This window comes from Beta vulgaris, chromosome 6 (assembly GCF_026745355.1).
Source record: "Beta vulgaris subsp. vulgaris cultivar EL10 chromosome 6, EL10.2, whole genome shotgun sequence".
NCBI lineage: Eukaryota > Viridiplantae > Streptophyta > Magnoliopsida > Caryophyllales > Amaranthaceae > Beta > Beta vulgaris.
Window position 1 is genome coordinate 26,281,890 of NC_079207.1, and position 14,767 is coordinate 26,296,656.

General features: G+C 42.8%; 2 protein-coding genes across 2 annotated transcripts; both read left to right on the top strand.

The window, feature by feature from the left end:
• The first annotated feature begins 948 nt into the window (after window positions 1-948).
• On the top strand, window positions 949-1,611 carry LOC125498787 (uncharacterized). Its single transcript, XM_048647068.1, has one exon. The coding sequence runs from the start codon at window positions 949-951 to the stop codon at window positions 1,609-1,611; it is 663 nt and encodes a 220-aa protein (XP_048503025.1).
• A 2,288-nt stretch (window positions 1,612-3,899) lies between these two features.
• Window positions 3,900-4,722, top strand: LOC109135197 (uncharacterized). The gene is made up of 2 exons (XM_048647067.1): window positions 3,900-4,149; window positions 4,457-4,722. Exons 1-2 carry the CDS (start codon window positions 3,900-3,902, stop codon window positions 4,720-4,722), a joined length of 516 nt encoding a protein of 171 aa, XP_048503024.1.
• Window positions 4,723-14,767: the final 10,045 nt, after the last annotated feature.

The following is a 14,767-nucleotide window of genomic DNA, read 5'->3' on the forward strand; positions in this document are numbered from 1 at the left end:
TATTATTATTATTATTCATTATTATTACTTATCATTATAATTATTATTTAATATTCATATTATTATTGTTTAAATATTTACATTCAATTTAATTCAATTTAATTTAATTCAATTCAATCCAATGGAATTCAATTCAGTTCAGTTCAGTTCAGTTCAGTTCAGTTCCAATAAGTTAAGTTAAGTTCAGTTCAGCTCCAATAAGTTCAGTTCAGTTCAGCTGTTTTATGCTAAAGAGAACATGCCCTAAGAATTTGAAGTATGGAATTTGATAGAGAATATTTTAATATTCTCTCAGTATCTTGTAGATATTATTGTTGAGTAAATATTATCCTTTGTATAGATTTAATTGATTAGATTGTATTCCTATATATATTCAATTAATGATCACTCCAATTAAGGAGATTATCATTATCTTACATGGTATCATATTTACCCCAGGAAAAGAACTCTTTCTCTCCTCTTTTCCTTTCCTTCACCCGGCACCTAGGGTTTCACTTCCCCCCTTGCTTCCGCCATGCCCGCCACCAACAAGGAGCCACAGCCTCCACCCCCTCCTCCCTCCTCTCACACACCTCATCCTGGTTTCCATATTACCAACATCAAAAACGTCATTCCGATTCTTCTTGACAATAAAACGCACAATATGCCACATGGGTTGAATTCTTCCACATCCATGCTTGTGCCTACAATGTTCTTGATCATATTGACTCTACTCTTCCTCGTCCCTCGGATATTGATGTTGTTACATGGAAACGTTTAGATGTCTCAGTTAAACAATGGATATATGGCACTATTCATGAAGATCATATCTATACTATTATGAAACCCATAGCTACTGCCATGGAACTCTGGAAAATCTTGGAAGAAATTTTTCATTACAATAAACATACTCGTGTTATATATCTCGAGGAACAATTCTCAAATCTTCACCTTGAGAATTTGACAAATATGGCCGACTATTGCAAACAACTCAAGGTCATCTCCGATCAACTCTCCAACGTCGGCAACCCGGTATCCGATCAAAAGATGGTTCTTCAACTTGTTGCGGGTCTTACCAAAGGTGAGTACGACACTATTGCCACCTTAATCCAACAATATGATCCCTTGCCTAGTTTTCACAAGGCCCGGTCACAAGTAATCTTGGAAGAAACTCGTCGATCTCGCCAAGATGATCACACCCAACATACCCTTGTCACTACTCCCGACACCACCACCACTCCCACCTACTCTCAACCGAATTCTTCTCACCAGGGTGGGGGCAAGGGTGGGAAAGGCAAAGGCAAAGGGGGGTGGAAAAACGGTAAAGGCAAAGGCAGAGGAAAACAAGGCAGCCCAAATTTTGACCCTTATGTTACCGATTTTGAAATCCCACAACAACAAATGGCCCAACAACCTGCTCCTTACATCAACTGGACCGAACCGCTTCAAGGATGGGCCGCACCTCCGTGTCCGTATCCTACAGGACCCCAGCACGGGTCCACTGGTTTCCATCATCAGTCCTCCCTCCTTGGTAATGGGTCGCGCGTCAGCAACCCGGGCCACCTCAGCAGGCCCCTCATCAAGCCTACATTCATTAAATGGGTCCTGGCAGCAGCTCTTATGGCCCCTTGATGACCCCCACTGAACTGGGTCTGACATACTCCAGCATGTCTCTTCAACCACTGCAAGATAATTCTTGGTATTTGGACACCGGAGCAACATCTCACCTCTCCCGGCATTCTGGTAACATCCCCAAACTGTTTAATCTGAGTAGTCCTCAATTTATTTTAATTGGTAATGGTCATGGCATTCCAGTTCACGGTTTTGGTAACGCCACAACTCACCCCCCGCACCCCCCTTTTGCCCTTAAACACGTTTTATATGCTCCTGACATTATTAAAAACTTGATATCTGTTAGGAAATTTAATCGTGATAATTCTGTTTTCTTTGAGTAATGGTCATGGCATTATAAATTTGTAACATCCCCAAACTGTTTAATTTGAGTAGTCCTCAATTTATTTTAATTGGTAATGGTCATGGCATTCCAGTTCACGGTTTTGGTAACATCACAACTCCACCCCCCCCCCCCCCGGCACCCTCCTTTTGCCCTTAAACACGTTTTATATGCTCCTGACATTATTAAAAACTTGATATATGTTAGGAAATTTAATCGTGATAATTCTGTTTTCTTTGAATAATGGTCATGGCATTATAAATTTGTAACATCCCCAAACTGTTTAATTTGAGTAGTCCTCAATTTATTTTAATTGGTAATGGGCATGGCATTCCAGTTCACGGTTTTGGTAACACCACAACTCCACCCCCCCCCCCCCGGCACCCTCCTTTTGCCCTTAAACACGTTTTATATGCTCCTGACATTATTAAAAACTTGATATCTGTTAGGAAATTTAATCGTGATAATTCTGTTTTCATTGAGTTTGACCCATTTAGTTTCTGTGTGAAGGACCTTTGTAAGGGGACTCTTATTTCGAGATGCAATAGTGTGGGGGACCTCTATCCATTCACTTCCACTCACCAATCCTTTGCTGCCATTTCTCAGTCCATATGGCACTGTCGTCTCGGTCATCCCGACCCTAGTGTGTTTGATCATCTTTGCACTAGAAAATTTATTTCTTGTAATAAGGAGTTTGATAATCAGTTGTGTTACTCTTATCCTTTGGGAAAACATTTTAAACTTCCATTTCATATTTCCATGACTGCTACTTTTCCCCCGTTTGATATCATTCATGCTGATTTATGGACATCTCCTATTGCTAGTAAATTGGGTCACAAATATTATCTTGTGCTTTTAGATTATTTTTCTCATTTTATATGGGTTTATCCTCTCAAATACAAATCTCAAGGTTTCACCGCATTTCTCAATTTTCACGTACCTATATTCATACTCAATTTGAAAAGAAAATAAAAACATTTCAATGTGATAATGGTCGCGAATTGGATAATGCTCCCTTCCGTCAATTTGTTTCTCTTGTCCTTATACTTCTTCTCAAAACGGTAAAGCTGAGCTTATGTTTCGCACTATTAACAATATGATTCGCACTCTTCTCTTCCAAGCCTCTTTACCTTCCTCCTTTTGGGTATATGCATTAACCACCATCTCCTAAATATTTTACCCACTACAACTCTCAAGCAACTTACTCCCACCGACGTTGTTTATCTCCGCTTTCCTATGATCATCTTCGAACGTTTGGTTGTCTATGCTATCCGAATCTCCTCTCCACTACTAAACACAAATTAGCCCCTCGCACCACCTCGTGCGTATTTCTTGGCTTCCCAAGCAATCACCGTGGCTACCTTTGCTACGATCTCTCCACAAATAAAACCCTCATCTCACGTAATGTCACATTCCAAGAGTCTGAATTTCCTTTCGCTAACATTGCTAAATTTAGCCATCATGATTATCAATTCCTTGAGTCTGACCCAATCCTCCCATTTCTCATCTCTCCACCCAGCCCCTCAGCTCCCCCGTCTGGGCCTGCTGCTGCCTCTATGGGCCCCGCTTCCAATACTGGTCCTTCCAGCAGCCTAGTGGCCCTGCCTCTCTCTGATGCGATCACTTCCCCCTACCTTGCCCAGCCCACACCAGTTGAGCCCACTTCACCTCAAACAAACCAGCCCACGCCAGCTGAGTCCAATCGCTCTCACCTTGCTGACTCCCCTAGCCCACAATCTCCCTCTCCTACTGGGCCTCCTCCTCCCCCCATTCACCACAACCCCCTCTCCTACTACCAAATACCACTACCACTCCTGAACCACCTTCTCTTAGCTCACAAATGACGACCCGCGCACGCCATGGCATTTTCAAACCCATCTGCATGCTTAACCTCCACACCCAGTTGATCTCCCCTCTTCCAAAAAATCCCAAACTAGCCCTCTAAGACCCGAATTCTGATGCCGCCATGCATGAGGAATTTAATGCTCTTACTAAACAGCATACTTGGTATCTTGTTCCGAAACCGGAAGGGGTTAATGTTATTCGTTGCATGTGGTTGTTTCGTCATAAGTACAGGAACACTGGTGATCTTCAGCGCTATAAAGCGCCACTTGTTGCTAATGGTAAATCTCAGCAGGTGGGCATTTATTGTGATGAGACTTTCAGTCTGGTGGTCAAATCGGCCACCATTAGGACAGTTTTGAGCATTGCTATGGGTAAGAATTAGCTAGTTCATCATCTTGATGTCAAGAATGCGTTTCTCCATGAATCTCTCAAAGAATCATTATTCATGCATCAACCTCCATGTTTTGTGAATCCAAAAGCTCCTACTTATGTGTGTCGTCTACGTAAGTCTCTATATTGCTTGAAACAAGCCTCTCGGGCTTGGTATCAGCTGTTTGCACATTACCTCCTGCAGATTGGCTTCCGTTGTAGTACTAGTGATTCTTCTCTCTTTATATTTCACTCTGGTGCTCAACACTTCCTATTTGTTATTATATGTGGATGACATTGATTTGACAGCTTCTTCGGATGGTCTCCGCGATCGCATATTATCGCAGCTCAACGCTGAGTTTTCTATGACTTGTCTGGGTAAGCTCAGCTATTTTTTGGCGATCTCTCTGCAACGTACCCCCAATGGTATGTTTCTTTGTCAGAAAAAGTATGTTGAGGACATCATCCAGCGTGCTAATATGAGACATTGCAAACCTGTTGCCACTTCTGTTGACACGAATTCCAAGCTTGGTGCCTCTGACGGGTCTCTTGTGGCCGATCCCACCCTCTACTGAAGCCTTGCTAGGGCTCTCCAGTACCTTAGATTTACTCGCCCTGACATTGCCTATGTTGTCCAGTAGGTGTGTCTCTTCATGCATGCACCTCGTGAGTCTCATTTTAACGCTTTGAAGTGTATTGTCCGCTACATTAAAGGATCTCTTGATCATGGCTTGCATCTCTATCCCTTTGCGCCATCTGGTTTGGTCACTTATACTGATGCAGATTGGGGCGGTTGTTCTGACACTCACCGTTCTACCTCAGGGTGTGTATTTTTGGATGATAACTTGATTTCTTGGTCCGCTAAGCGGCAACCTACTTTGTCTCGTTCTAGTGCTGAGGCCGAGTATAGAGGGGTTGCTAATGTTGTTGCTGAGTCCTGCTGGCTCCATAACCTTCTCCTGGAACTTCAATGTCCACTTCGTAAGGCCATCATTGTGTATTGTGATAACATCTCGGCTATCTACCTCTCTCATAACCCCGTTCATGATCAGCGCCCGAAGCACATTGAGATGGATATCCACTTTGTTCGTGAAAAGGTTGCCATGAGTCATATTCGAGTTCTACATGTACCTTCTGCCTACCAGTATACTGATATTTTCACTAAAGGATTACCTCGACAGCTCTTTCTTGACTTCAGATCCAGTCTGAGCGTCCGCCTCCTCCTGCTCCAACTGAGGGGTGTGATAGAGAATATGTTAATATTCTCTCAATATCTTGTAGATATTATTGTTGAATAAATATTATCCTTTGTATAGATTTAATTGATTAGGTTGTATTCTTATATATATTTAATTAATGAAATCACTTCAATTAAGGAGACCATCATTATCGTACAAAATTGACCTAAATTTATGTCGATTCAAAAGAATCAAAACAGTCCAGTAGATAGCTAATGAAGGTGTCGGTTTATGCGTGAGCTTTAGCTGAGTCTACATGCACAATTGTCGCTTTCCCAAGAATTTGAGACTAACCCAAAATGTATTTGTTTATTCTATGTATTTGTTATATGTTTAAAGGTGTTAAAAAAGTATTTTAAAAGTACTTCTTCCACTTCTTTTGTTCTTTATGTCTCCTTTCTCACGTTTATTAATGCATGTAAATATCAATAATGAGTGTGTCTTGAGTGTAACATCTTACAACATAACTTATTGTATAACATCTTATACATGTGAGCTAGTATGGGTACTTCATGTCATTATAAACCTATTTAATGTCATTATTGGAGTATTTCATATCATTTTGGAGTTGTCTCATGTCAAATTTTTAGAATTTGTTTCATGTCATTCATAAAACTTTCTCATGTCATATACTGACGCCTAAGTCATTTTTCAGCAAACGTATATCATTTTGGAGTTGTATCCTCTCATTTTTCCGTACCTCATTATTATTTTAAAACTCTTTATATAGCATACCATTTGCACTCATTTTTATATTATTTTTCAGCAGACTTGTATTATATCCACTTATATTATTATTTTTTTGTCAACTCTTTATATATCATATCATTAATGCTCTTTCTACGTTAGTGTTACTCAATTTTATGTCATTTTTCTGCAAACTTGTATAATTTTTCTATATGTTATTATTATTTTTCATCTCTTATATACCATATCATTTTACTCAAGTATATGTCTTTTTCAGCAAATTTGTATCATTTTTTCGTACTTCATTATTATTTTTAAACTCTTTATATATCACATCATTATTACTCATTGATATGTCATTTTTACTCATTTCGATGTTATTATTCAGCGAACTTGTATTATCTTCCCTTATTTTATTAATATTTGTCAACTCTTTATGTAGCATATTATTATTACTCATTTCTATTTCATTCTTAATCATCTGTATCTCATTTTTATCTCATTTTTCAGCGAACTTGTATCTTTTTTTCTTATTCTATTATTATTTGTCAACTCTTTATGTACTTCATCATTATCTCTCATTTCTATGGTATTATTTCATCAAACTTCTATTATTTTCTTCTATTTTATTATTATACGTCAACTCTTTATATTATATTATTAATAATCATTTTATGTCTTTTTTATGCACTTTTAGGTCATTTTTTCAACTATTTTTTGCCCATAGATTTTATGTCCTTTTTAGGTTTATGAATTTAACAAATATTATTAAATGTAATTATGGCCAATGGCTACTCCAAGAGGTAACCAAAGAGCTGTTTTGACATGAAAAATATGTCGACGCGTTGTCCGAGTATCGGAAGTCCATGGACTTCGTTTCTCGTTTGGCCAACCGTTACAACGACGGTTAGTCTGCGGCTACGAGGTGTGCCAAGCACACCATTCCTAACTTGGATTGGTCCAAGGTGGAGGAAGCTCATGGCCGTCGGGATTTTGAACTTTCAGTCGAGGGTGAGGTTCTGGACTATGGGGTTACTGAAGCCGAATAGCCAGTGCCGATCCCCGGTTCGAGTTAGAGGAAGAATAGGCCCAGGACGCTGACAACGCCGTTGCTACTGCCGGAGAACAGAATGATCTGGTTGTTGTCATCAACAACCTTGAGAACGCAAAAGCCTGCAAAGTGGGATTTTGCTTTCTTCCCGTTCTTCTTTTTTTTTTTTGTAAATCCGCTCGCCTCTCGCCGGTACTTTTTCTTTTTCGTTTTTGTTAGATCCTTAGGGTTGTAATCTTTTTCTATCAATGAAAATATCATCTTTTTTCCCAACTCCGATGTCGTCTCTATTGTTTGTTAATTTTAACTGCTTTGTTGTTTTTTTCGCACATTAACAATTGTTAGAGTAGTTGCTTAATTCGGCAGATCCATATTGGTCATTGACCGGTTAGTCACATTTTAATTAACCCAGCAGATCCACTAAGGTTATTGACTGGTTAATCTTTAATTCTTACTCGCTTAGTCTTGCAGATCCATTAAGGTCATTAACCGATTAAAAATGTTTTGTTTATAGAAATATTCCGATAGATCCAGTAAGGTCGTGGACTGGTAATTATTAGTTGTTTAGGGGTCGCTCCTGACGGAAGATTCTAATTGGTCATTGACCGCCAGGGTACTACTGTTAGATTATCCTTGTTCGGCAGATCCAGATTGGTCATTGACCGCCAAGGCCTTCGTTCAGACGGAGTTTCTATTAACGGCAGATCTGCTTAGGTCATGGACCGTTATAGAACTTATTGACACGCATGATTATAGAAGATGCTCATTTTATTAAATAAAATGGCTCTTCCCGACTTTTCTGGATTTATTGCCTATAATAATAATTTAAAATGCAACTAATGGCTACAATGCCCATTACTAAAGAAGTAGAATTTATTGGCAACAATGCCTTGCTACGACCTAGAGTTACTTATACATAGTACTTCTTGAGGACGCTAGCATTCCAGCTATTTTTCAGCAGCTTGCCTGACATGTCTTCAAGTCGGTATGCTCCAAGAATGATTTCTTCCTTGACCAAGTAGGGTCCCTCCCAATTAGCCGTCAGCTTTTCGTCAGCATGTGCTTTGCCAGTAGATGTTGTATGCCTGAGTACTAGATCTCCTTTCACAATTGGTCGGCTTCCCACACGCTTGTTGTAGGCCCTACTGATCCGATCTTTGTACACTGCCAACTTAAGTTCAGCGGCCAGTCTAACCTCAGGCAAGCAGTCCAGATCTTCTTTGTGCAGCTTGTCATTCTGCTCTAGGTCATAGTTCAGGATCCATCAGTTGGACAAACCTACTTCGCCCGACAACACCGCTTCTTCCCCGAAAGCTAGCCTGAAGGGCATTTCGCCGCTAGCTTCCTTTTCAGTTGTCCTGTTCGACCATAGTATGGGTGGGACCATGTCTTCCCATGCACCCTTCAGATCATCTAGTCTCTTCTTCAAGGCATTCAAGATATGTTTATTGGCGGCTTCTGCCTGGCCATTGCTCCGAGGATGGCATACTCACGAGTATGCGAACTTGATGTCATATGGGCTTAGAAAGCTCTTGATGGGGCCGCAATCAAATTAGACTACATGGTCCATGACGATTCCCATAGGAATCCCAAACCTAGTGATGACGTTCTGCTATATTAACTTCTTCACTTGGTTAGCCGTTATCTTCGCGGTCGACTCAGCCTCAATCCATTTTGTGAAGTAATCAATACCCACAATTAGGAACTTTCTTCCCCCAGATGCCGGTGTGAATGGCCCCATAATGTCCATCCACCACTGAGCGAAAGGGATTGGGTTGAGGATCAGTTGCAGATCATTTGCCGGCTGGTTGATTACCGGTGCAAACCTCTGGCATTTGTCGCACTTCTTCACATGGGCATGCGCGTCTGTATGCATGGTAGGCCAGTAGAATCCAGCTCTGAGTGCCTTTGATGCCAACGTTTTCCGCCGATAGGGTTCCCACATTCTCCCTCGTGTATATATTCGATTACTTTTATGGCCTCGTGGGCCGTTACGCACCTTAGGAGTGGGAGTGAGAAGCCTTTCTTGTACAGTTGTCCTTGGGAAATGCAATACCATGGTGAGTCTCTTTAAAGCTTCTTGGCCGCCACCTTGTCCTCTGGCAGAGCATCAGTCAGCTTGTAGGCCAGGATATCATCATAATATTCTGCTCCTTGACTGACAGTGTTGACTGTAGATAGGGAAGTGTTAACACTCCTCTCTGTTAGTGTCTCAACCATGATGCTGCGCTTCATGTCGCTGGTGCTTGAGCTGGCTAGTTTGGACAGGCCATCGGCCGCCATGTTCTCTATCTGTGGTACCATTTTCACTTTCAAACTATGCAATCCTGCCGTCATGCTTTTGAACTTACTCAGATATTTTTTCATGACGGGCACTCGAGCCTCGTAGGTGCCTTCTATTTGGCTTGATACCAGTTGGAAGTCGGTCATCATCAAAATTTTCTTGGCACCTGCTGCAACGCTCAGGTTTATCCAGGCCAAGGCTGCTTCGTACCCTGCCTCGTTATTGGAAGCCTTAAAGCCAAAACGGACGGCATATTAACACATCTCCCCCTCTGGGGACGTCATTACCACGCCGCCCTTGCTCCTGTTTGTGCGGCTGAACCATCAACTGCTATTTTCCAGATGCCGACAGGTTCGATGCATTTGAATACGTTGTCTTAACAATGAAGTCCGCCAATGCGTGGGCATCAATAGTCGTACGAGGCCGGTACTCAATGTCAAACTGTGATAGTTCTATTACCCACTTGAGCAGTCTACCGGTCGTATCGAGCTTATGGAGGGCCTTCTCCAAGGGCTGGTTGGTGAGGAGCTAGATGGTATATGAGTCGAAGTATGGCCTTAGTTTTCTTGCCGCGATGAGTGTCGCGTATGCCATCTTCTCCAGCAGTTCATACCTCTACTTTACTCCAGCCAAGACATGGCTTATGAAGTATATGGGGCTTTACTGCCCCTGCTTCTCTACCAGCAGCACCGCAGCTACCGTCTTCTTAGACACCGAGACGTTTAGCTGAAGTTTATCCCCAAGCTCCGGCCGTGTTATCATTGGCAGCTTCTTGAAGTGCTCTTTGACCTACTCAAAAGCCGGTTTTTTCTCGTCCCCCCATTCAAACTTCTTATTTCCCCTAAGGACTTTGAAGAATGACAGAGCTTTTTTGGCCGATTTGGAGACGAACCTGGTGAGGGCCGTCATCCTACTTGTCAGCTTCTGGATGTCCCGAATCCTCTTTGGCTACGGCAGCTCACTGATGGCTCTTATCTTGTCGGGATTGGCATCTATCCCCCTCTCGCATACCATGAAGCCCGAAAATTGACCGGATCTTACCCTAAATACACACTTCTTAGGGTTCAGCTTTATTTGATGTTTACGGAGGGTTGCAAATGTCTCTCCTAGATCGATGACATGAGTCTCCTCCGTGAGGCTTTTAAGGACGTTGTCATCGACGTACACCTCTATATTCCGGCCTTTCTGATGCTCGAAGATCTTGTCCACCAGCTTTTGATAGGTAGCATTGGTATTCTTAGGACCAAACGGCATGACTTTGTTGGCATACACCCCTACATCGGCGATGAAGGCCACTGTGCTTCTATTAGACTCTAGCAGTCTGATCTGATGGTACCCAGAGAAGGCATCTATGAAGCTCAGCAGATCATGGCCGCTTGCGGAGTCCACCAGTTGGTCGATCCTGGGCAATGGATAACAGTCTTTTGGGCAGGCCTTGTTGAGGTCAGTGAAATCTACACACATCCGCCATGACCCATTTGGCCTTCTTGACCATTACCACATTAGCCAACCATTCTGGATAGTCACATGGTTTGAGGAAATCTGCCGCTAGCAGTTTATCGACCTCTTCCTTGATGGCGACGTTCTTTTCTGAGGAGAAGTTCCTCTTCTTTTGTTTTACTGGCCTGACGTCCTCATTGACGTTCAGCCGGTGGACCATAAATGCTGGGTCAATTCTGGGCGTCTCATCTACGGAAAAAGTAAAGACGTCTGCATGGTCTCTTAAGAGACTTCTCAGGTTAATCTTGACGTCAGCTGCCAAGTCTTCCCCAATCTTCACTGTTCTTTCCGGCTTGTCTAGCTCAAGGCTAATTTCCTCCGTCTCGCCTTCCGGGCTAGGTCTCGGCAGATTTGACGACGTTCCCTCAAAGTTCTCCATGACAGATCTCGCTTAGCCTTATTTTCTGTCCGGCGCCTTTTCCTTTCTGATAGCGGTGTCTCTGCCGGTCGCTTGTGATCGGAATTCTTGAGAGTCGTCAGGTAACAAGCCCTGGCGGACTCCTGATTCCCCTTGATTCTTTCCGGTGTCCCTTGGTTTGATGTATAGATCATCGTCAAATGATAGGTGGACACTACTGCCTGTGCATCGTGGATCAGAGGTCGCCCAATGATGGCATTATAGGCAGCCGGTACGTCGACGACGAGGAATTCTACCATCATATCCCTGGACCGGGATCCTTCGCCGATCTTCAGCGATAGCTTAACGATCCCCTCTCGGACGACAGATGCCCCTGTAAATCCGATCATAGGATATGAGACTGGCTTCAAACATGACACTTCGAGGCCCATCTTTTCGAACGTGTCCTTATATAAGATGTTGGCGGAGCTGCCGTCATCGACCAGTATGCAATGGACCATCGTCGTTGAGATCTGCAGAGATACTACCAAGGAATCATCATGAGGGTAGATGATTCCCTTAGCGTCCTCTGACATGAAGGCCACGGATGGCATGCTTGGGGTTACCGGCCACTGCCCGGCATTGTGATAATTCACTTGGTGCCTAACTTCGTTCAGACTAGCTTTGGCGCCATTTATGCTTCCCCCATGCGTCAGTCCCCCGGAGATGACATGGGTTTCAGTAATCCGCTCTTTCACAGACTTCCAGCCACCATTTTCATCCTCTCTGGATGGGGACTTCTGATTTACTTTTGCCAGCTACTTTGTAAAGTATCCCCTTGTTGTCAGATCTTCGATGTCGTCTTTCAGGTCTTTACAGTCATCAGTGACGTGACCATAATCCTTGTGAAATTCGCACCATTAAGAGTTATCACGACCCTTATACTACATCTTTCGGGGCTGCTGCCACTTATCGTCTTTCTTATGGAGCTTGTAGATTTCTGCCTGGGATAGAGTCAGAGGTGTGTAATTGCGATAACGGTCAGATCGTCCTTCCTGACCCTTCTTTACCGAATTACTTTCTTCTCTTCTGCCGGAATTATCCGGCTTCTTGTCCTTTTGGTACTTGTCTTTCTCCTTTTCCTTCCCATCTCCTTCCGTCCTTTTAGCAGCTGTCGCCTTGTCAAATTCTTCTCCTCGGATGAAGTCATTCTCCTTCCCAAAGACTTTTGTTAGGCTCGTTAGCTTTTTACGGCCTACGTAGCTTCTGAAGGCGGACCTTTCTTTCAGACCTGTCATCAGGGATAAGACTGCTACCTCTTGCTGCAGATTAGGGATGGCGACGGCTTCTGCATTGAAGCGCCCTACATAGTCCTTCATGCTCTCTGAATCTCCTTGCTTTATGGACATCAACTCGCCGGTAGTGTTTTCTCTGCGTTTGTTACTGATAAAGTGGGTAGCAAACGTGGAAGTGAGCTGGCGGAAGTCGAAGACAGTTGCCGGTGGTATACTCTTAAACCACGTTTGGCTAAGCCCAATCAGCGTAGAGGGGAACACCTTACACTATATCGAGTCGGTATCAGCGTACAGCAGCATGTGGCCCTCATATGCTGAGATGTGATCTGCCGGATCCGTCTTGTCATCATATTTGCATGTCGGCATTTTGATCTTCTACATGGGCTCTTGGAGGATGGCAGTGGAGAAAGGCGAGTTTCTCAGAGATACTGACGCTCTTCGCCGGTATTGGCTTCCTCTTCTGGGCTGGGCGGACTGCTGGATCTCTATCTCTTGCTCCTCTTCTTCATTCTCCCCCCCAACATGCTCAGTGGGGATCTTGGAGTTTGCCAGCCTTGTTCACCCTAGCTCCCCATTGCTAGAAAGCGCATTTTCTCACTGGACTATGGGGTCTACTAAGAGGACGTTTATCGGTTTGACCAATCGGTGGTGTTTGGCTACCCATGGCCTGAAAAACCTTTGCGACACTCTGGAGCTGTTCTGGACTGAACATGTGTTGGAGTGCTTCAAAGATATTTTGTTGAGGGGTCTCAATGGCTTTCTTCCCCTTGTCAGTCGGTGGTCTGGACGATCCTCCTACCAGTAGCGGAGTTGAGAACCCCGACAGTTCTTTCCCCAGTGGGATGTTGTTCTCATCAGTTTCTGGCATCTCAAAGTTCTGATTAGGATCCATGAAAGTGGTTACGCTGGCAGATTATGGCTTTAGACTCAAGGTATAGTTCACCCCTCCTTCTAACGCCAATTGTTCCGGTATGGAATAAATGGTAGGGTGTGAACCGGAACTCCTTCGTATATAAGCCGGTTTGATGTCCTGCAAAATTGAACACGTAAGCTAACCTCGGGGGTTGATCCGAGGAACGCCCCTCCGATGCCTAAGTCAGTAATGGGTAAACTGGTAGCTCTCAAGTGGAATGTAATTATGATTCTGAACGTATCTTATGACTCAGATCAACGGGGTATTTATAGGAGCCGGCAAGAGTCCTTGTTGGGGTAGGACTCTGCTCCTATTGGTTGGGCTAAATTCTATCTTCTTTGGATACAATTCAATCTCCTTTGATACTTATCTTTGGGACCGTATGCGCATTTAGATAGTAGCTGGATCAAGCCCAGGCCCATGCAAGAATGACCCAAGGAGGAGTACCGTTAAGGTATCCTGATAAAACCGGTATGACAAAGTCAACAGTTCTTTGATTAGTGCCTTGACCATGACGATTCTTATCGGTCTGTGAGGACCGGTATGGAACTTGGACAATCCCCATACATAAATTATTTTAAAGCCAGACCAAAAGCTCCTTCCATTATTACAATATAAATTATTTTAAATAATTAGGGACTAAGCTTGACAAAAATCATACTCTCTTAACTGTCTTAATAATCTCCAATTCAAAGAGCATATAAACTGTGCAAAGCAAAAAAAACGTAAAATCACCAAAAAAAAAAGAACTCATGGGGTGATTAGCAGACAACTACAATATAATCCACCTATAATCTGAGAGGAGATAGCAACTAGCAACGGATCAAGGATGCACTGCTCTAGATCTAGCAACAATTATGATGTACCAAATTTTTTTGGGCATGTAAAGTGAAAAATTCTAGAGTTGTGGAAATCAGAGGTGCTAGTATGAAACTCATAAGAAATTGGTTATTCTATGATAGGCACAATTACCATTATGAACTGAAGAATCACATATTGAATTAAAAGAGTCCTTCTAAAGGTCGTCATAGGTATCAGTCTACATATTTCTATACTTTAAAAGAGCGATCATAATTAGGATTATTGTTGTCAACTTGTCAATTTTTCCTAGTCAAGAAAATAACCTGATACTAAATTCATTTTGGTATGTTCTGCTGGAGTTGTTTGTTCTAGTTGTCAGTCTGCTACACTCTTGCATTGGAAGATGTGCTGCTCGTTTTGGTTTCTTCTTGTGTGGCTTTAAGTTGTTGTTTTGCAACAAGGTTTTTTGCTCTTTATGATTGTTTTGTTTTGTTCAGGCATGGGAAGTTAGGTT